General features: G+C 32.5%; 3 protein-coding genes across 4 annotated transcripts; 2 read left to right on the forward strand and 1 right to left on the reverse strand.

The window, feature by feature from the left end:
* The first annotated feature begins 1063 nt into the window (after positions 1-1063).
* LOC107410204 (protein VAC14 homolog) lies at positions 1064-11923 on the forward strand. Of its 2 annotated transcripts, none has more exons than XM_048462512.2 (20): positions 1064-1646; positions 1782-1895; positions 2095-2160; positions 3686-3775; positions 3866-3985; positions 4103-4131; positions 4255-4397; positions 4489-4583; positions 4849-4935; positions 5059-5166; positions 5276-5367; positions 5597-5678; positions 6985-7050; positions 8348-8463; positions 8609-8729; positions 8991-9152; positions 9284-9412; positions 10147-10215; positions 10614-10884; positions 11450-11923. In XM_048462512.2, exons 1-20 carry the CDS (start codon positions 1557-1559, stop codon positions 11464-11466), a joined length of 2067 nt encoding a protein of 688 aa, XP_048318469.1. In that variant the 5' UTR covers positions 1064-1556; the 3' UTR covers positions 11467-11923. The 2 variants fall into 2 exon arrangements, with proteins under 2 accessions (XP_048318469.1, XP_048318468.1); XM_048462511.2 differs by having other exon boundaries at positions 1065-1646; positions 10614-10910.
* A 1161-nt stretch (positions 11924-13084) lies between these two features.
* On the reverse strand, positions 13085-16879 carry LOC107429256 (ankyrin repeat-containing protein At2g01680). Its single transcript, XM_016039910.4, has 3 exons — positions 16117-16879; positions 15204-15613; positions 13085-14186 (listed from the first exon to the last, which is right to left on the reverse strand). Exons 1-3 carry the CDS (start codon positions 16424-16426, stop codon positions 13311-13313), a joined length of 1596 nt encoding a protein of 531 aa, XP_015895396.1. The 5' UTR covers positions 16427-16879; the 3' UTR covers positions 13085-13310.
* A 5025-nt stretch (positions 16880-21904) lies between these two features.
* On the forward strand, positions 21905-23117 carry LOC107429242 (probable calcium-binding protein CML25). Its single transcript, XM_016039894.4, has one exon. The coding sequence runs from the start codon at positions 22215-22217 to the stop codon at positions 22818-22820; it is 606 nt and encodes a 201-aa protein (XP_015895380.2). The 5' UTR covers positions 21905-22214; the 3' UTR covers positions 22821-23117.
* The last annotated feature ends 555 nt before the right edge of the window (positions 23118-23672 follow it).

A 23672-nucleotide genomic window follows, 5' to 3' on the forward strand; every position in this document is an offset into this window, starting at 1 on the left:
TTTCAAGCCTTGAGTTATAATAATTATCATGATTATTAATTTAAAGTTTATATTTTGTTTAACAACCTAAATTTATAATCTCAAAGATGTAAAAAATTTATAATCTCAAAGATATAAATATGAAGGATACACCACTTGACCAACCTAAACATATCACAGTTATATAATTACATTGTAGTGTTAATTGATAGTTTGGCATTGTCAAAAAGTTTAAGGACTATAAGGAGACAAACTTTATAACTGGTCTCATTGCAAATATGTGAATATTGCCAACCAAAAAAAAAAAAAAAAAAAAAAAACATATGTGAATAGTTGTTTTAGTTTTGTAAACTTTAACCAAAGACATGAGTACTGTTGTTTTGTGTTTTGTGTTTTTTAATTTTTTATTTGCTATAGTTTATCTTCTTCTTCTTATTTTTTTTTTAAATTAAATTTTGGAAAAAAAAAAAAAACTCAACAAATTTTTGTTCATATGTGATCACCACATGAAACGGGAAGAAGATGTTTGTAATGGTAATGTTAATAAATTTGCTGATTATTATTCATAATATTAACTTTACTAAAATTTGTAAAAATTTAAGATTTTTTTTTGAATATATTATTTAAATTATAAACTATCTGAATTTTTATGGACACAAATTAAAATATTCAAATACTAAAACTAACTCATTTCATTCTTGTAAAAATTTAGGAGAATAGACAAAATAAATAATGAATAAAGTTCAACGTATTTTTCGTTAACTTTTGTTTAAAAATTTTCACAAGATAATAATTTCTTCAAATCCAAACATAATTTGCAGAATTTCCGAGGGAAGAAAAGATGGCAATAAGTGGATGGTTTCACACAAATATGTATATATATATATATATATAATTTTATTTTTTTTTTTGAAAAAATTTTCAAGCAAATATTGTTATTGGTAAAATTGGACATATTTCTGTAATACCAAATTTAGACATATTAAACAAATCCACCAACAAATAGAACAAGGGTATTTATGTCTTTTAAAAATTCCATCCAGACAATCCACCCTCTGATATGCTCCTCCCGAGAGATTACTCGGACAGCAGGGAACTGCCACGGCGGGGCTCAAACGCGACGCACCAACGAAAAAAAAAAAAAAAAAAAGAAAGAAGAAGAAGAAAATATTCAAAACCCCAAAAGAAAAAATAATAAAAAAATAATAATATAAAACAAAAATTAAGAAAAAAAGAAAGGGGAAAAGGAAGGTCGCTGGAAAATTGTGTTTTGCATTTTTTTTTTTTTCATAAATTGCGATTCATTTCCGTCTTTTACTGGATCTGAATTTTTCCTCTGGGGAAAAATTTTTCTCAGAGAAGGGAAAAAAAAAAAAAAAGAAAACAATTCGAAAAATTTTCGATTTTTCAACTTGGCAAAAACCCTAGAGAAATATGTTCCGGTTTGAGCAAGAAAAGATCCGAAAACGGCTTTGATTTTCCGTTTATTCTACTGTTTCTTTTTTCTCTTTTATTCTTTCTGTTTTTCCAGTGAGGGAGATTGATTTTTCTCTGATTCAAAAGAGGGGTTTTTGAACATGGCCGATGCTCTTTCTGTGATTCCCGCAGCTGTGCTCCGCAATCTTTCAGATAAGCTTTACGAGAAGCGTAAGAATGCTGCTTTAGAGGTCTGTTTTCTTCTCACTTCGATTCGATTTCGATTTTTTTTTTTTCATAGGGTTTTGAGTGGTTTTTAACTGATCCTAAAATTGAATTACTGTTTGTATTTATGCATATTGCTGTGTGTGTATGTACGTCTATAGGTTGAGGGAATTGTCAAACAGCTTGCCGCGGCTGGGGATCACGATAAGATAACAGCGGTGATCAAGTTGTTAACTACGGAATTTACTTATTCGCCGCAATCGAATCACAGGAAGGTAGTGAAATGTAAATGTTAGAAATTTGGGTTTTTATTTTTTTCTTAAAGAAATTTGATTTTGATGAATTGGTGGACTATTTCGATTGTTGAAGTTCTTTTTAATTTTTTTTTTTCCCTGGTTTTCAGGTTTTCATTAGCTTTGTGTTGTGTGAATTTCATAATATTCTTTTTATTTCTTCTGTTTGATATTCATGTAGGGAGGATTGATAGGATTAGCTGCTGCGACCGTTGGGTTGACAACAGAAGCTGCCCAACATCTTGAGGTAAGTTTTTGCATATAAGATTTCCTGGGTTGGATTTTTTTTTTTTTCCTGGTATTTATTATTTTAGATGGTTACTTTAGAAAGATGATTAGGATTTTGGTGGAAAGATAAATAACAAAGATAACTGCGGCTGTGAGTTTTAAAAACCAGAAACAGCTGCGAAGTTATACCAGTTTGGATTAAGTGTTTGAATGAACGAGTTGCGACTCAAATTGACTACAACACTAATTTGTCAGTTTAGAAAGGACTTCATTGTTTGATAGTTGAAATAATGGTTGATTTTCTTTTACTTTAATGAATTTGAAGCTGTCTAGTCTGGTTTGTGTTACTGAGATTCAAAAAAGCATTATGTTGTCAGGGGTAGAAGAACGTGTAGATAAGTTAAAAGTATTATGTTGTCAGTGAAAGAGCAACGCGTAGATGAGCTATGAGCCTATTGTATGAGGATCCTTGTTATGTGACTTAGTTTACTGGGTTATATTAGTTGGTATCCTTGAATAGCCTTTTGTCTCTTCTGTGAAGCATTTATCCTTGTTATGTGACTTAGTTTACTGGGTTGTAATAGTTGGTAGCCTTGTTACTGGGTTGTAGTAGTTGGTATCCTTGAATGGCCTTTTGTCTCTTCTGTGAAGCATGTTGTATTGAGGATGAAATGGATGACTTAGAGATGTTCTGTAAGAAATTTAATTATGGGGTTAGGTATCCTTTTTCCGATTTAACTTGTAAAGTTCAATCTAAAATCAATTTGGTTTGTTAACCATATAGTTCAAGATCCTGAATCTTTCCTTAGTGATGGTACTGCTAGAATACTCTTATTCATGATATAATTCCAAAGCCTTACCTTTCTGCAATCAATTTTCTAGTAAGTTACCATGAGCATTTTAGATTTTTGTTTACTTAAATACCCTGGATAAGATGTCGAGATGGGAATTAAGTCAATGCATTATACATGTAAATGCATGTGGGACAAAAAATGTCGCTGACTCATCTTGAGAAGTAAACTGTTTTTTTTTTTTTTTTTTTCCAGTTCAATTCTCGAGAAATCATTTTTGTTCCTATCTTAAATTAGTTATAGGTATTCAACATAAATGCTGTTCTGTGGGGTTTATGTTTCACTGTAGATCAGAAATCCCTTTGTGTTTGACGTTACTTAATTTATCTCCCAGTGGATTGTAGGTGTCTTAATTTTCCTTTGAAGTTTGTTTACAGGTGTCTGAACCTGAAATCAGCAGTATCTTCTGAAACACGTCATTATCCTGTATCTGTAGGTTACCTATTCATATTACCGATCTGGTTCCTTCCCCAGTGAACCGTTAAGTATTCGATATTGTGGAACCTAATTTTATGTGGACTGGAGTTTATATAGCTTCCCAAGCTGTTATGTTTGATGATTAATTTTGTGTTGTTTTAGGTTTTAGACATCATTAATTACTGTCCATGCTCAATGATTTGTTGTCTTCCACACATCCCTTTTTCCCCTTATCCTGCTACAGTTTTTGATATATTGTTTTTCCTAATGGTTCAGCAAATTGTACCTCCTGTGCTTAATTCTTTTTCTGATCAAGATAGCAGAGTACGTTACTATGCTTGTGAAGCTCTATACAACATTGCAAAGGTAAGAGTGGGTTGACTGACTTATCTGTAAAATTATTTTGTCTTTTCCTATATTTACTCAGCTTAATACATACCTTTTGCTGATGCACAGGTTGTAAGGGGGGATTTCATAGTATTCTTTAATCAGATTTTTGATGCCTTATGTAAACTTTCGGCAGACTCAGATGCCAATGTACAAAGTGCTGCTCATCTTTTAGATCGGCTTGTGAAGGTAAACAATTACCAGAAATTCTTCCCTCACCGGTAGCATTTGGAAAATGGACCACTATTAAAATATTAGCTTCATTCTCTTAGTTGTGTTAGTAATTCTCATAATTTGATGAAACAGGATATTGTAACTGAAAGCGATCAATTCAGGTATGTTATTTTTCAAACTGGTTTCAGATTTTTCACTGTGTAATATAGAGACCAAAGATTACTCAAATGATTTCTTTGCAATTATTATACTTTTATTGTTTTTGTGGCGTTATTTTTCCTCAGCATTGAAGAATTTATACCACTGTTGAGGGAGCGCATGAATGTCCTGAACCCCTATGTTCGCCAGTTTTTGGTAGGATGGATAACTGTTTTAGACAGTGTTCCAGATATCGATATGCTGGGATTTCTTCCTGATTTTCTTGATGGTAATTATTTGTTATTTTAGAAGTGATAGGCTTTTTTCTTCTGTTCCTTTCAGCTATATGCATATGCTCATGATTCCCTGATTAATTGCAGGTCTGTTCAATATGTTAAGTGATTCTAGTCATGAAATAAGGCAACAAGCTGATTCAGCTCTCTCTGAGTTTCTCCAGGAAATCAAGAACTCCCCAGTAAGATTTGTGTTAACATTCTAATTACTTGGTATTTTCCTTCCCGGTTTCTTTTGGAAACCTTGTGCCAGGCATTAGCACTCCCCTCTCACTGTGGATGTCACTATCATCGTTATCGTAATAATCAGATTTGTTTTTTCCTTAATCAAATGAAGAGTAGACTATTATGTTTAAATGATCTGAAGTATTTTTTTTTTTTTTAACATAAAAAGCAAATTATATTGTTCATTTTTAATTTCTGACTCGAGCAGTGCTACTCTTGAAGTCTGTAGATTATGGTCGCATGGCTGAAATTCTGGTGCAGAGAGCAGCTTCTCCAGATGAATTTACTCGGTTAACGGCTATAACATGGGTAACTTATTCTAGATGAATTCCTTCTGTCAATGTCATTAACACCTTTCTAGCTGTACAAGTGGATCAGCTTTTTAGTTACCTTGCCTAGATAATCATATTGATTTGGTAATTGACTTTGTAGATAAATGAGTTTGTAAAACTTGGTGGAGACCAGCTTGTTCCTTACTATGCTGATATTTTGGGAGCCATTTTACCCTGCATATCTGATAAAGAAGAGAAAATTAGAGTGGTAGGTTGGTTCGTGGCTTTCATTGTTTTATTTATTTATTTCTAATATGATAAATAAAAGTTTATTTTGATCTATTAATTCAGTGTTTTTAATTAATTTATTTTCAAAGGTTGCCCGTGAAACCAATGAAGAGCTTCGTACGATCAAGGCTGATCCAGCTGAAGGATTTGAAGTTGGACCAATCCTCTCTATTGCAAGGAGGTGTAGTTTTTGTAATTTGGAAACAAACTAGGTTTGAAATGTTACTAAAAATTGCACTTTTATGGGCATACAGCACTTCTGTTCTTGAGGAGCTATAGAAACTAGAAAGTGCCTGTGATGGTTCCTTCTCTATGCTGGTCGTATTATTGTTATAATTTAACCTAGAACAAATAAACAATTACTGTTCTTCTATACTTTGTGGTGATTGCTGGACATTTTCTTTGATCAGGCAATTATCCAGTGAATTTGAGGCTACTAGAATTGAAGCATTACACTGGATATCAACCTTATTAAACCGACATCGTACTGAGGTAACAGGAACTTGTGTGCAAATTGTAATTTTCTTTACTTGCTTTCTTGCAATAATGATTATAGTTAACTCCTTATTTTAATTCAAGGCTGGTGCTAGGTGAACTTTTTTTATTTTTTTTTATTTTTTTTTATTTTACTAAAGTAAGAAAAGTTTCTGAATGTCTTAACTTGCCTGAATGCCTGTATCAAACTGCAACACGTGTTTTCCGCCTCCCAGAGTCTCTAATGGCCCATTTCCTTGCTCCTTGAATTCTCTTATCTCTGTGTTTTGGGCACATGTTGTCATGGTCCATTTTTGTTCATGAACACCTGAAAATTCTTCAGTTAGAATATGAGTTGCAAGTAAAATCCTTACTTGGGCAGCATAGATGCCTTTGATGAAGGGCAACAACTTTTGATTGTACTTGGTACAATTTACCAGCAAACAGCATTCATGATTTCCAGTTTAATTTTTACTCTTCTGAGCTAGTAACATAGGAAAGGACTGGTTGCTGCTCTTTATCTTATAGTGACTTGCCAAGAATTTGCGATTTGGACACAGTGATTAATCATTTGTCTATTGATGGTAGTGATAAAGACGGATGCAAAACAAGCACCTTTTTACTCATGTGTAAATTGGGTTGTACTGTTTGTCTAATTTCTGAGAGTTGATGGTTGAAGTTTTTTAAACGGTGCCTAATGGAGGACCAGCTAATACCTCTTTCTGTCACAGTGGATGGTAGATGGATTGACAATGTTGACAATGTTTATATTCCTTTTCTGTTGTTAAACAATGAGTATGACGTTTCATGCATGTAAAAATAGGTTGAATGCAATATGACTAAATTAGCAAATTTTAAATGCATACAACGAAATTCCTCTAAGTAAGTTAGAGGTTAAAATTAAAGCAATTTTTTTTTGCTGATGTGAGAATTCTTTAATCACCAGATAAGATTAATTAGCTTCCTGAAAGTTAATAGAGGTTATCTTTACTGAATGGCTGTTTTTTGCTATTCAATCAAGTTAGTCTGTTACAAAGGAAGAGAATTTTGTGATGACCCTGAGAATTCTGTGTTTTTCCAATATAACTGGAAATTTATATATGTAGTAGGTACTTCATTTGAGGAAAAGAGAAAAGAAAAGTAGTCAGCTTTAAACCTTCAAATAGTTGGCCATTGCCCTTGGCTTTGTGTGTTTTTTTTTTTTTTTTTTTTTTTTTTTTTTTCCACCTCTATTAATTTATGATTTGTAGCTTTTTGTGTAGGGAGTGGCCAATATATTACTCAGGTCATTAATATCTAAGCAGTAATTTTCAAACTGATACAGGTCTTGAGTTATCTGAACGACATATTTGATACTCTTCTCAAAGCACTTTCAGATCCTTCTGACAAGGTAAACCTTGTTGTGCTTATTTCACATCTTCATCTTTGCTTGATTGAAGCTTTATTTTCTTGTCCTTTTTGGTTCTTTTTTATTTTTACAAAAAGTTACCTGGACTTTTGGCATTATTGTCAACATCATCTTTGCATGCTATTTTATTCAAATTATGGTTCACATAGATCTTTGTATATGGCTATTAGATTAGTAGTGATGTATGTAGCACCGCAAAAGGATGGTCAGAAAAAAGTAACCATGACATTTTCCATTTCAATAATGAGGAGCTGCTATTAATGCGTAGCATTTATTTTGCCTACCGAAACTATGATCATATTTTTCCATAACTCCATACCAAACAGAGTTTTATCTAACATTCTCTATGCAACATGATGTTTGGATACTGGATTTCCCTTGGAGAAGTAGCTTGATTAGTTGCACATCTTCTTTCTAAAAAGAACTCGGTATCTTACTGTTGAGTTACCACCATTACAAAAAGCTTAACCTTTTTAGAACAGCGGTAATTTAATATGATATTAGAGCCCTATTTTCTAACTAGTCTAGTGTGTGGATCATATTAAACCCTTTTAATTAATTGTGGTTAACATGTAACACCCATCATCCAATTTCTGTCCCGTTATTGGAAGGCCTTACAGAATGGAGAGTCAAACAGTGTTGTGTTGGTTTGATTTATATAATTGAGTCTCTATCAGCTTAAGAGTTTGAGAGTACATAGAATAGTGGTAACTTAACACTTGGAATACTCCACTTATCACAACACGTAGCATTAGGTTAATCCTAATTCCATAACCCACTCATAGAAGCTACCGTTTTTTATTAGTTATTCATTTTACTTTATATGCCAGTTTCAAGTTGACAGACTAAAAATTTGCTGCCCTTTAGAATGAGGTGGCCTAATGATAGGATAGCCACCATTCTTGTAAAAACCGATGCCATGTTTACGCTACTTTTGATGCTTAAATGTTAATTTTTTATCTATCCTTAATATGGTAGATTAGATTGGTGGCCTTTGCATGCATGTGATTATGTGTAGAAGTTATTTAATGTGCTCTGTCAATTTCATGATTCTCAAACTACAATAATAAATGGTGTTAAATGGGCGTGCTGTGCTTTTATACTTTGGGAGTGCACTATCTTTTCATATGTTTTGGGGTCTAGAATAAGTTCTGGGCACTTCATCGTGGATGATTTTAGATAGCTCATATCTTAGCCATTTATCTCTTTTTTGGAATCTTTTGCTTTTGGTACAGGCTTTTAATTCTCTAGTGTGTTGCAATATTTGTTTTTTCTCCAGGTGGTGCTTCTGGTTCTTGAAGTTCATGCATGCATCGCAAAAGATCCACAACATTTCCGTCATCTTGTTGTTTTCCTGGTACACAATTTCCGGGTTGATAATTCTCTTCTGGAGAAGTGAGTTCTCTCTCTCTCTCTCTCTCTCTCTTTTATACACGCACACAAACAGAGCTTAACTAACCTTGTCAATTATTTGTCAATTCTAGTAGTGAATTTGTGTTATTAGTTTTTGTTTTTGATGGCTGATTCTTGTTTTTCCCAGACGTGGTGCTTTGATAATCCGTCGACTTTGTGTACTTTTGGATGCTGAAAGGGTCTATAGGGAACTCTCTACAATACTAGAAGGTGAATCTGATCTGGATTTTGCATCCATTATGGTTCAGGTATTTATTTCTCTAACTTAAAACGGTAATGCATTAGTAATAAATTTGATTCTTTGGATGGAGCTTGTTTAATTTGAGGAAATTGACAAAGCTCATACCTCCTAATACTGAGAATTGAAGCATTTTGATGTAACCGATCCCTGAAACATATGGGATTTTCTTTTCATCTTAAATTTATTTATTAGTCTTTGCAATCTTTTCTTTAGCCTTCTTTATATGGTGTATTTTTATCAATTTATGTATTCCTTTTCTGTTTTTCAGGCTTTGAACTTGATTTTACTTACATCCTGTGAATTATCTGAACTTCGAAATCTTCTAAAACAATCACTTGTGAATTCCTCGGGGAAGGACTTGTTTGTTTCTTTGTATGCTTCGTGGTGCCACTCACCCATGGCAATTATAAGTCTCTGCTTATTAGCTCAGGTTTATTTTGAGAACTTTGTTATGGTCACCATATGATCTCTCTCTTGGTTGTTGAACAACATATCTCATTGTTTTTTGGTCCAATGTCAACATTCGTTGCATCTTCTTTCATTTGTTATCTTACTTGACAGACATATCAACATGCGAGTGCTGTGATTCAATCTCTGGTGGAGGAGGATATTAATGTCAAATTTTTGGTCCAGCTGGATAAGTTGATTCGGTTGTTGGAAACTCCAATCTTTGCATATCTTAGATTACAGGTGCTTAAGTTGATCTCATATTCCTGTTATTGCTTTTACTAATGTTATTGAACTTGTACAACATGCTTTCTTCTATGGTAGAAAGTGAAACCATTAATATGGTAATAAGCTTATTCTTAATCTGAGGATCATTCCTGTAGTTTTCAAAGCCTTTCTTATTTCATGGCCATCCCTGGATTGTTGTTCTGGACTGGTAAATTGCTTTTTTTTTTTTTTGCTCTCTCTTGCTCCTGCTTTAAGAATGTGAAGTCTACTAGATTGCACATTAAATTTCTGTATTTTATATATATATATATATATGATAAATATTCACTCTGTGTGCACAAATCGGACCTCTTTGTTAATAGTGTCTAGCTTAAGCTGGATTTTGCTCATCTTTTTAAAGTCCTTAGTATATGATGCTACTTTCCTCATTTTACTGGAATGAGACTCAAACAATGATATCTATTCCACATACCATTCTTGATTCTTTATTACTATGATTCCCATTCCCACAACTGAATGCACTTAGGTTTAGTCCCTTGTCCATGAAGACTCGGTTTTATTTCTAATTCGGTGAAATTGTAGTTTGTGGTTTCTTCTTATATTATTATACTTCTAGCTACAGAGTGCAATAGTGATTGTTCTATATTCTATCAGTATCCGCACTGGTAACGCTTTTGTGCATTTTTGTTAAATAAAATACCTTTTGGGGATAAACTTTGACTTTCTGAACTTCTCTATGGTTCTTGCAGCTTCTTGAACCTGGAAGATATATATGGTTGTTGAAAGCCTTATATGGTCTTTTAATGCTCCTTCCCCAGGTATACCAAAAAGTTGGCTTTTCCTTATCTGTCTCTTGTTTCCCATTTTGATGTTTAAGCTTGTGCTTTTGAAGGTGGTCTGATATTTTTATTTATTTTCCCTTCTTTTTGTTTTTCCTTTTGTCTGAGTGATTTGAGTTTTGTCATTTCTAATACCTGGAAGACAAAAAAAGGGGGGGGGGGGGGAAGGAATGGGGTGTCGTCAATGGGTGTAAGGAATTATTCCTCTGAATAAATAGGAGCTCCAAACTGAAGTCATCAATAATAAATATAAGTTCCATGAGACATATAATTATTGTCATTTGAAAGTTTTCAGTATGCCGCCAGTGAATATATTGTCATCTTGTGGTTGGTCTTATAATTTTTGGTTTTTACCTTAATTTGATTCTTGGTGGCAGCAAAGTGCAGCCTTCAAGATACTACGAACCCGTTTAAAAACTGTGCCATCAAACTCATTCGGTGGTGATCAACTAAAGCAGAGTTCTTCTGGTAACCCTTATCAGATTCTACATCACATCCAAGGTGGATCACAAATCACTGAAGATGGTGACATAAACCAGGACAATAAGAATTCACATAATGGAATTAACTTCGTTGCAAGATTACAACAGTTTGAGCATATGCAGCACCAGCATCGGCTGCATGCCAAATCACATGTACAATCTCTCGGTAATCCCACTTCTACATTAACAAAGGTAGCCTATTCTTTTTCTGCTATTGGTACTGTTATTGAATTTGTTAACATTATTATGCTTGGGAAGGAATATTTGGATTAAATAGTGTCATAGAAGGCATAAGTCCAAGGAAAAATGGACAAGTCATATCAATACCCAATAGGGCTTCTTTTAGGTCTCACATTTTGCCATCCCAATTGACTGATTTGATCATAAATTGGGGCTGAATTATCCCGAGATCTTTGCGGCAGTTTGCTTGCCCTTTGTACCAAAAATTGAATATGGTAAAACCAGCCCTGATGGAGAGGTTATGAAAGATGCTCTGGCCAAGAGCAACACTTAACAATTTTTACCAAAATGCAAGCACACATTGTGAGGTTATGGCAAATGCCTGTCCCTGACTCCCCGCTACTAAGCTTTTGGCAATAGAGTGGTGGCTCTATTAATTTTTATGTTATATCTTCTTGTTATTAGATGTCTTATGTAGTTGGTACCTTTGATTGCCTCTAAGAGTTCCATTGCTGAAAAAGTTGGGTTTACCAATGCCTGCTGGCATGCAGGAGGTGCAAAGACCTGAAGAACCCAGGAGACCATCATCGGACATTAATAAGCCTCCGTCAAAAACATCAAGGAGAGGGCCCGGGTAGCTGATGGTAATTGTATACTGATCTCAGCATATGCAAAGCCATGAATGAGATCTCTGGTATAATGTGTAAAATTGTATATCATAGATTGTTCTGTTGAACCCCTATGGAGGTTGGGATATTTAAAATTGGGTTTTCGAATTGAGATAGGCTCAGTCTTGGCTGAGCTATTCTTTCGACTTTGTAAACGGAACAAGCCCACGTGGTTCTGGTTTTTTGTTTTGTTTCTTTTTTTTTGTTTTTTTTGTTTTTTTTTAAATTGAAAACTATGTGGGCTAGAGGGAGATATTTAAAATTTTAGAAGATGCAGTTTGTTCTTTTCTGTTCCATACAGCAATGTTCATATGAAGAAAAAAATAATAATAAGAATCAGCTAATTCGTGTACACAATTATCTTTCAAAAGTTGTTTTGCGTACTTTTATTATTATTTATCTTTCGAGTGCTATTCGTTCTTTCTTCCAAGTGCTAGTTTTATTTTTCACGCTTTTGTCTGCTGGTAGTTAATGTACTTCCGCTTGTGGTTTGTCATTCACGTGAAACATGGTCTCGTCATCTTGTGGTTAATGTATTTCTTTGGACTTTGAAATCAAATATTTTTGACCCAAAAAAATTCAAGCGAAAGGTGTCCATTGCATATATGTATATATAAAAGTGGTTATATTATATAAACGCCTAGTGGAAAGGTTTCCCACGTTTGTGTTTGTTGTAGTCAACGATTCTGGCAGAGTGACGCACCCAGAAAACATATATATAAGTATCATTATGACATGAATTATATAATATACATATATATATTATATATATATATATCTACAATCTGTTTATACTGCGGACGGTTTTTATGCAGACCACAGTATTGATGATAATTTTTTATAGTATTGGTGACGATTTTCTAAAAAATCGTTGTTAATACTATGAAAAATCATCACTAATACTATGATTCTCATACGGACCGACCGTCCTCACCATAGAATTTCTATATATATCTATATATTTTTTATGCACCCAGAAAACATATATATAATTATCATTATAAATTATAATATATATATATTTATATATTTTGCCACAGGTTAGTGGGAAAGCCGCTATTTCTTGGGCAATGATCAAAGTGCGATTCGGTTTTTCGTTTAGAAGAAAACTTTGGCATGAGTTGCATGAGAAGCGAGAGAGATTTTTGGTGTTTATTATTTTGTTTTTCTTGTTTTGTCTGAAAACAATTCACCACGCGCACAACCTTATCTATTCCTAAGCCCATGCGACACTTTCTTGTATTATGCTATTGTTCTTGCTCAATTCACTAAATATATATATATATATATATATATATATATATATCAGATCTTTAGACCCGCACTACGTAGTCTCGAAATTTAGCACTTTGCAAGCATGTTCTACCCCAGCCAAAAAATAAGCGTTGACGTCTACTTTTTGCGAGGATGGTGGATAAACAACCTTGTAACTCAGACTTGATAGAGAAGAAAGTGAAACTAGTCAAATTGCATTTAATAAGTAATAGGAATGAAATATATGCACACACACACACACACAGCTTAAAGCTACAACCTTTTATTCAATATACATAATCTACAATCCAATCTTTTGTTTTTTTAATTATGCACAGAGCAAAAACCCAACATCTACTCCCCGCACAACCTCTACAGGTACGTGATAACCGCACTGCTATATTTGGACCCTAACGTGGAATTTCGGTATACCGATGAAAACATCCCAAGATAACAATAACCATCATCCTTAAAACATCTAACACATTGTTTACAAAGCATAGATCTTCTCAAGGTCTGAGTTGTAATCATCAATGTCTGATATATTTGCCGAGTAAAATGACCATGAAAAGGACTTGCTTCTGCTTGCCCTTTTGATTCGTCTCTGAGAGTCCCGGTGAAAACCAAAGTGCTGCCGGAAAACAAAGTAGCACATGCTTGCAAGAGTCCCTACAAGAATTGGTGCCCCAATAAGGGTTATCATTATTGCCATCCATGAACCTTTGTTGCCTACAACCACATAAGCTATTGACAGAAAAGCCCCACAAGTGCAAGCACAGGCAGCCCACATCAATTTGTTTACTACAGACACAACCTGCTTCTGAGCCCTTGTATCCCAGGCCACTAAAGTGATCTGAACCACAACAACTGCTAGAGAAATAAAGAGAGATATGGCATTCAAAAGGTAAAAAACTTTGAAACCAACTAAGCCAGCTATGTTAGCCTTGCCTACTCCGTGTCCCTTCATTATATAATTGCCGGGCAAGTTAAATATAGCCAAGAAGGCTATTGAGGCAAAAAGCACAGCAACCACAGTAACAGAATTCGTGGTGTTTTGGACAGCTTCTCTGTGTAGTTTCTTTAGTTCTTTTGCGATACCAGAAACACGTCGTCTGGTTTTTTCGTTTTGTATGAGTTGTGAGTGCACCTCATGCTTGATGTCGCTCACAGTTCTCTTGAGTTCCATTGCTTCATCCACTTGGCCAACATGCCTGGCATGCTTGGCACCAGCTTCTAATAAAGCTTCCTTAATTTCCAATGCAGATTCCCCATATTGCAATTTATCTGCCAAATCCATTGCAGTCTCTCGTTGATTATTGATAGCGTTGACCTCAATAGATGTATATGCTAGCAAAAGGCTCACAATCTGAGAAGAAATAGATAAAATATATATCAGTTTATGACAAGTAAAATTGTAAATATAATTGAATTTTCTTAAAGCTAACAAGTATAGAAGGAAACATGAACACATGCAAAATGTTTAATTTTGGTTCTCTCATTTTTCATCTTAAGTTTTCTTCAAGATACACAAATCACAATCAGACTTTTGCAGGTATACAATACATCTTATGTTCTAAGCTATGAACTAGACAGAAACATGCACCTACAAGAATTATAGTATAGCAGTGATAGGCAGTTAAGCATGGTTATCAAATGCACAAATCTACAGGTCGAAAAAATCCATTTCAGACTATTACATTTCCAATAATGAGTGATTATAAATATTTACGAGTTTCTTATTAGAACAAGAATATCAAATTGGCTGCCTTTTTTTTTTTTTTTTTCCCCTTAAATGATAAGAGAAATGTGTTAGCGGAAGATGTATGAGACTTTTTAATAGCTTAATCTGCCTCCTACCTAGCCAAAGTGTAACAAGGCAATGAGAACAGATTAGAAATTAATGTAATCAAAAGAATGCCCTGTGATTATGTCGAGTACAGTCCACTCTGGTAGTTATTACTTCACATGTGCAGCACGTGATGGATCTACTTAGGACAAAGGTACAAGGTAGTTGAAAAGTGCAAAACAACCACCATTACTCAAATAAATACCCTGCTCTCTATGCATAGTTAAAAGTTTCCATCTCAATCAACATAACTAATTTGAAAATGATCTCAAACTCAAACTACCGCATAGTTTAGACAAGGTGAGGGAATATTTCAAAACAAGTGGGTAAGATGTTGGAAGAGGCATATCCAATGGAACGAAGCAACTGCATACCCTGTTTATAGCTTCGAAGTATAAAATGACTTATGTAGACTTGCAATTTCTTAATGCCCCATAATGTCAAAGCCAATGAAAATAAATTGATGGAACATTAGATATTAACCAAACAAGATTCCTTAGTCATTTCATTTCAGCTTGAATTTTCATAGAAAGATACCTGCGGTCGGCATTTCCTTGTGGCCAAATGCACTGCTGTATTACCCTTCTTGTCACGTTCGTTCAGTATAGAGTGATCAGCAAGCAAAATCTCTTCTACTACTAAAGGACACTGACCCTTTACAGCCATATGGAGAGCAGTTTGGCCTTTCTTATCTTTGATGCATACTATTCCTGGATCTCGCTCTATAAGTGCTTTTACAATATCAATTTGACCATACCTAACAGCATTGTGCAATGCAGTCTTTCCATTTTTCCTTACTATCATCATTGAGCTAACATCAGCATCCAAGATGGCATTCACTACCTCCAAGTGGTCCTGAGCAGCAGCGGAATAAAGTGGGCTGGTATTTGTGGAGTCGCATAATCTACAAAGCTCTGGCCAATCGCCCAAAAGTCTATTCACAATACCTATGCAAACATAGCATCCAATACCATATTACAAGGGGTCTAGTGTTCAAAGAAATCCTTCACCATCAATTTCACTTTAGACATCAATTTTAGTGGCCGAAGTATATGCAGCAACTACTATAAAACCTCTAGGAAACATCCTACGCTCCAGAATTTCAAAAGCAGATATACAAGAAGTAGATTACTTAAAAAATATCACACTTGGTTGACCTGTGCAGTTCGTATCACTGTTTTACCCATGATTCCATCAAGAATTATAGGCCTAACCATATCTAGAAATGACAATCTATGCCCGGATAAAGAGAAAAAAAAATCGAAGTTCAATCTCATACTACAAAAGTAGAAAGCGACAAATCAAAACTAATTCCCATAGTCCAAAATAAAAAAAGAGCTCAAAGGAGAAAACACAAAAAAAAGAAAAAAAGGAGGGGAGTGGGGGGGTGGTCGTAAATTTGATCAAAGGCAAAAAGGCCCAAGAGCAGAGTCAGAGTTGGATAGCTTACCCAAGTGGCCACGCTTAGCAGCGACATGAAAGACATCCATATCAGATTTGGACCTGATCTTCATGGTCTGAGTATTACAGAACCTAAGCAAATACCCAAACACGTCCTCCAGATTATCCTTCGCTGCCACATACAAGGGAGTCTCACCGTCATCGTTCTGCACCGCCATGAGATCAGACAAAGAAGACCCGTCTCCGGATTCATCCTGGGTCAGCTTATCAGCAACTTGCTGAAGCTTCTCAAGGTCACCGGATCTTACAGCGGAAAAGAACACTTGGTGGGTGATGAACCGCAAAGATTTGGAGTCCATCACCTGAAAAATAAAGACCTTGAGAAACTCACTCCTCACAAAACACTATCTACACCTTAAAATCGATCAGTTTTCTCTTTCTGAATCGTCTCTCTTTCCTTCATCAATAGGAAAATCAGAGCACAAGAGAAACCACAAAAAAAAAACAAAAAAAAAAAAAAGGTATAGCAGAGCAGACGAGAAAGTGAAAGAAAAAACAGAAAAAAAGTAGGATTATAATAGAAAGTCTTGAATGTATTCAATGGAAATAAGACCCAGAGTGTTAAGAAATGGATATAATAATTTTTTTTTTTTAACACAAATGGAGCAAATTTGTTCGACCGTCAAAAGTGTGTGGGTCCTCATTAGAGCTAAGCCTGTGGTTGTGGGGACGAAGATGGTTGACTATTTAGAAACCGTGTGACACATTGTGAATGATGAATAGAGAGACTGTTTCCTTTATTATTGTTTTTGCAAAACAATCTCAGTGGTGGATCTTTTGGATGTGTTTTCATGGCCAAAACATAAAAAATTCCATTACTTTCGTTTGCTTTTTCTTTACAACTTTCCTGGATTCTTTTACTCCTCCAAGACTTGCAAACTTGCACCATTCGGTTTCTTTATTTTTGGCTGGATTTTTCCATTTTTAATCATAGAAAATGACAACATAGTCCTTTTTTTTTATTTGTGTGCTAAAGGAAATAGGAAATTTCTGTTGTATTGGAGATTACAATGGAAATTCCACAAATTTACTGTTATTAAAAGAAGTTGGAATTGACAAATTATAAAAAAAAAGAAGAAAAAAAGCCCAACTGTGTATAGCTCGTGTTCCTCTCCTGATATCGTTTTTTTTGATTTTTTGATTTTTTAAAAATTCAATAGAATGTATTCCTTACAATACATTATTTGTTTAATTTAACTTAATAATATAACAAAAGCTCATAGTGTATTATTTTTGAAAAATTCTTCTTTCAAAAGGAAATATTCGACAAATCCGATGAATTTTCATTAACAGCAAGGGTTAAGAGTGTTGTTCTAAATAACAAATCATGGGTTGCCTATTGAATGTTTTGACTACTACAAGGAGTTAATTTTAAACAGAATTAAACTGTGGGAACAAGAGGTAGAGTTTTTCTATTTATATTTCTCACTATGATTATGTTAATGATAAGTACTTCAGTGGCGGTATTACTGTTGACATTATATTAATTAATTAATTTTATTTTTGCTTTTATTTATTTTTTAAAATAAAAAAAGCAATAAAAAAAATTAACCCAAATACTAGTTAATAATATATGACTTGTCATATATTAGAACCTGGACAAAAAAAAGATAAAAAATATAATATTTGCCAATTCGATTGCGATCTCAACCACTAATTAATGATATTGTCACTTCAACGGATCCCATTAATAATGGATATTAATAACCATAAGTATCATATAAAATATAATATATATGAATTTCTTTGAAATTTTTTCCTTTTTCTTTATTTATTTTTTTGTTTGGTGCTTGATTTAATCTCAAAGGATATAATATGACTTTCAAATTCTCAACATGAAAATTTGAATAACTTATATTCAAAGAGATAATTTAGGATGTATTTATAAAATTATAGGCTCAACTTCTTTTACAGAATGGCCAACTCTCCACCTTTTCTTCTTGCATGGTGGAATTTTCTAACATGTAATTTAAAAGTTTTCTTTTTCACTCAGTGTAATATGCTACATTTACTTTTGAAGTTTTTATCATTTATAGTTTATTAATTAATGATCAGTTCCATACTATTTTTTTTTTAACCCAAAAAAAAAAAGAGAAGGACAAACAAACAAACTTTATGCTCTGTTAAGTTTGTAGACGCCCAACTCTATTAAGGAAAGTAAAGTCATGAAATTTGTTTTTCAACGCAAAGTCTTCAAGAATGTTTGTTTCTGCCTACATCAAATGGATTTGTTTTGATTTTTTTATTATTATTTTTTTTTATCAATTTGAGAATGAAAATAAAAAGGACATATGTGATTATTCCATCGATATATAAAGTATTTTTGCCTAGCTTGACAGGTTAAAAACAGCTTAACCTACCATTTACTCATGAAAAAAATGTGGTTATCCATTCATGAATCTTTAGACTTGACAATGTATCAAGTTAAATCATATTTATGTTATGTCATATTATGTTTATATAAAATTTAATCAATCCAAACATGAACTCTTAAGCTTTCGTATGAAAATAAGTAAATCTAAACTCATTCGTTAAATTATCATATAATCCGTTACTCAATCTATTAACCAATAAAAATATGTACAAATTTGAACATTCAAATTTGATTTAGTTTTTAAATAATAAAATAATATTTTTTTAAAAAATAAAATCTTGCAAATAGATTTTTTTTTAAATTTAAAAAAATTAAACTAAAAATGAACAAATTAATACATGTTTAACAATAAATTAAATATTTTTAATATTATAAAACTTAAATAATTACAAAAATACCACTCATTAATGAGTTTTACGAGTTTATTGTGTATTATTATATTTTATTCGGTAAAACCTATTAATTTATTAGGTCTTATTAGGTGATATTGATACGAATCTTACACAATATCGTCAATTTAAATCTATAAATTATTAGGCAAATTTATATCGTGTGAAATTTGATCAGTGTATAAATCTTCAAGGAATTTTTTAATATTCACTTATAAAATATTTTATTTCTTTGACTTAATAATATAATTTAAGCCGATCATTTTTTATAAATAATTTTATATTATTTCATTTTTTTGGACATATTAAACCATTATTTAATTGAATTGGAAACATCTAATTAACTAATTATGTAAAAGAAATTGTTCTTCAGGTACTTAGAGGGAAATGGTGGACATTACCACTTAGTTGTGACTAGAGATGATAATTATGTTTTTTATACTATCGTTTTTAAAAACTTAAACTTATAAAATGTAGATTGGAATTGAATTATATATTTTCGTATAAACTAGAGCAAACAAATATTGAACCTAGATTTGTTGTTTTAATACCATATTAAACCACAACGATGCTGCTATTCTTAAAAAGAAGGTAAGTTGTAAGAGATGCATCGGTATTGGATTATATCATATACTCTAATATTATGTGTTATATGTTCTCAAGTTTAATAGTAGAATTAACAATTATTTGAATATTTGAAGCATAATGAACCTATTTTTGCGTTTAATGATTAAGATTATATTTAGCAAATTATCAAAACGTGATATTTAGCCAAAAAAAAAATTTTTGTCAAAATATCTTTATATATACATATATATGTATAAATATATATACAGTTAGATTCAAATGGAATATATGTACATATGTGTAAATATTTATACAGTTAAATTCAAATCGAATCTTTACTATCAGGAATAAAATAAGAAAGCCTCTCAACTTTCTGGATCAAGTCTCAATAAGATTTATCTCTTTTCACACTATTATTTTATCTTTACATAGTTTCATTCATAATAAAATATAAAAAATACTCTTATTTTATTCTATTTCTTTTCGACATTCTTATAATGCCGTTTCTTCTTCATTACTAACGAGAGAGTTTGAAGATGCCAAAACTAACAAAGACAACAACAGAGAAACTTTCAGTTGAACTCCGACATTATAATCACCAAATACTTTTACATTCTCTAACAAAAAAACCCTTGCCACCATGTTACTCTCTCCAGAATCCATTATCCTTCTCATAAGATAATATTTTTAATGGTTTGGGTATTTTTGCATTTCAAAATAATGTGATTGTGTAAAGAATTTTTGGTAGTGCAACTATAATTTCTTTTTAATATATCATTAAACTCGTATTTAATTACTTTTTGAACTCTTTTTAAATTTTAATATGATTTAAAAGTTAATAAAAAAATTCCTAATGTTAAAATCATCACATTGTTATGATGTAAACTAACTCTCTTTATATATATCTTTTGAGCTTTTTAACTTTAATTCAAACCATAATTATCCACTCAAAAAAAAGAAAAAAAAGCCCATAATATAATTTCTAAAAGCTATACATATTAAGCAATGTATGTTATCGAAATGATGCCTTAAATAAAAGAAACAAACATTCATGCATGTATCTAGATCTTGACCCAAATGAAATAGTGGCTTCCTTGCTGTCTTTGGAGGAACAGTTGTATTACTTGATTTGGATTATAAATTTGAAAACAAGAAACAAAATAAAATTTGAAAACAAAAGGGGATTCACAAAAGGAGTAAATTTGAAAACAAGAAACAAAATAAATAAAATAAAGATGTGGTAATTGTTTCCTAGTTAAAAACAAGTACGCGGATTATGTTCCATTTTTTTATTGATGAAATGTGGATGATGTTTATCTTAAAAAGATTATTATACATACATAATAATACTTTTTAAGCTCATTGTTTTTATTTTTGGCAACCTACACTAATAGTTATTAGTAGGTTCTCTCTTATTTTCTTTTTCCACTCAATTAAATCAAATTAAAGCAAATTTGAAAAAACATTGAGCATGCATATATATATATATATATATATATATGTAGAAAAATTCTACGATTCGGTTTGGATGAGAACCACATCCAAAATCGATGTTTTTGGATGATAGCATTAGTTTTGATATATACATTATACAGCAAAATCGATGCTATCATCCTAAAAATATAAATTTTAAATATGATCCATATTCAGATTATTTACACCTTAGAAAAATTCTATATATATAGAGCGGCTATATATATAGCAAAATATATATAACGCGGATGTACAAAGGGTTTTTCTCCAACACAGCCTACCAATTTGAAAACTTTTGAGTGACTTTGGTGTAATAATTATTAGTAGAATTGCTTGAGAGAGAATAACTTTTATATGCACCAAAAAAAAAAAAAAAAAAAAATCACGAGGGCGGTAGTGACAACCACTGAATCCGTTAATGGTTGTTACAGAAAGTAAATCAATAATGCATAAAATGAACACAATTTATATATATATATATACACATTTATAATATTATATGCTAGTTTAATCCAAAAAAAAATTATAGACCAGTTTTTCATAAGTTATTTGCTATAGGAGCGATTGGCTTTTATTTTATTTTAATTTTTTCCGGTCAACAATAATGGGCTATGTGATCCTCATCGTTTTACTCTAAATTTATTTGACATGATAGGTAACAGTTACGCTCAAATCTTTTATCTCAATTATAAAACTCAAATAAAATTATAATATTCTATAATAAATGAAAAAAGAAAAGTTAAAACATTTAAATAAAATAAAACCTACCTTCTCATAAAAAAAAAAAAAATTTTAATTTAATATAATTTTATTTGTTTAATAACAAATACCAACATCGTGGAGAAAAATTTTAAAAAAATGTGAAAAGTGATATTAATTAGTGAGGAAGATTAAAATAATATTTATTTTGTTATTAAAATATTAAATAAAAGGCAAATAGGAAAGTAGGAGAGAGAAACGAGTGTTCGGTCCATCATTAACGTGGTATGCATGACTTCATCACGCGCTATTTAACTTTCTCTCTCTTCTCTCAACGACCACTTTCTCATTTTGGGTTATATTTTTACTCATTAGATATTACAGATTCACTCTGACTCTGTTTCCTGTTCTCTGTTTCTTGTTTTCCATTCCAATTACGATTCTGTTTCTTGTTTTTTGTTTTTATTTTTTTCGTTTTCAATCCCTAATTTTCCCACCTTTATAAATTTTCCCTGAATCCCATTTTCTTTTTCCTCTATTTTCTTTCCAACAAAAAAGAAATTCAAATCCCTAATCCGAATCACAATGGGTTTCAAAAACCTCTTCGGGAAAAACAAGAAGAAATCCGATTCTCCAACCGCCAGCGAAAACGACAACAACGAAAATCGAGCACCGACACCATTATCGTTCCCATCTCCATCATCGATGATGATGATAAATCAGTCGCAGATCGCCGAACTCGAGGAGGTTTTCAAGAAATTTGACGTCAACGGCGACGGGAAGATCTCTTCCTCCGAGCTTGGATCGATCATGGGGAGTCTAGGTCAACATGCCACCGACGACGAATTGAGGAAGATGATAAAGGAGGTGGATTCCGATGGCGACGGTTTCATAGATTTGAACGAGTTCATCGAACTCAACACCAAAGGCGTGGACTCGAAAGAGGCGCTTGAGAATCTCAAAGACGCGTTCTCGGTCTACGATATTGACGGAAACGGGTCGATATCGGCGGAGGAGCTACACAAGGTGCTTAGGAGCCTCGGCGACGAGTGTTCGATTGCCGAGTGCCGGAAGATGATCAGCGGTGTCGATTGCGACGGCGACGGAACGATCAGCTTCGAAGAGTTTAAGATAATGATGATGATGGGTTCCAGATACGTTTCCTTGGATTCACAGAGACCTCAAGATTGATTTGAATTTAATTTTTTTTAATCATATTAATTACGAAAAATTAGCGTTTTACTTTCTCTTTTTTTTTTTTTTTTTTTTTTCGGTCTCTGTTTCTCTCTATCTGGGTTCTTAATTCTTTCTTTTTAACGTAGGATTTTATTTCTTTCAATTTTATCTTTTTTTTTTCTTTTTTGAAAAAAAGAAGAAATTATTTTGGTGTTAAATGTCTTTCGGAGGAATTGGGTCTCTGTCATTGGATAAATTGTGCATATATTGGATTGGGTTTATGAAGATCTAATTTCCATTGGAATTTAACAAGTTTTTTTTTTTTTTTTTCTTTTTAATAATTTTATTATTTGTATTTGTTAATTGTCACGAATGCATGGGTAACACTATCAAAAAAGAGAAAAAAAAAAATGATGCAACGGTGATCCCTTTTTTTTTTTTTGTGCTTTCCTTTTCAAATTCCCATTAATATTTGGGAATCTCGAAATTTGAAAAATTTGAAAATAAAATTATAAAAAATATAATAATCAAACGGATAACTTGTGGTTAAAACTCAAAACACAAAATTTGAACCTTTTATTTTATTTTATTTGACTCTTTCAATCCCCATTTTTATTTTTTCCATTGTCATATCTCTTTCAGGTGACAATGACAATTTGTCCTCGCAAATAATAGTCCTTTGTCTTCTTCATTTGTTCTTTTCCTTCGCTTCTTTAGCACCGAGTGTTTTAATATAAATGTCATTATTGCTCCCAACACCAGTGACCACCATTCGGTGGACGATCCAACTCCCTATGTGTATCTTACGCTACATAGTACAAATTCTTTGCACAAATGATGTGACCTGTTTATTGCCGTTGGCCTCAT

The sequence above is a fragment of the Ziziphus jujuba genome, chromosome 12 (genome assembly GCF_031755915.1).
Source record: "Ziziphus jujuba cultivar Dongzao chromosome 12, ASM3175591v1".
Taxonomy (NCBI): domain Eukaryota; kingdom Viridiplantae; phylum Streptophyta; class Magnoliopsida; order Rosales; family Rhamnaceae; genus Ziziphus; species Ziziphus jujuba.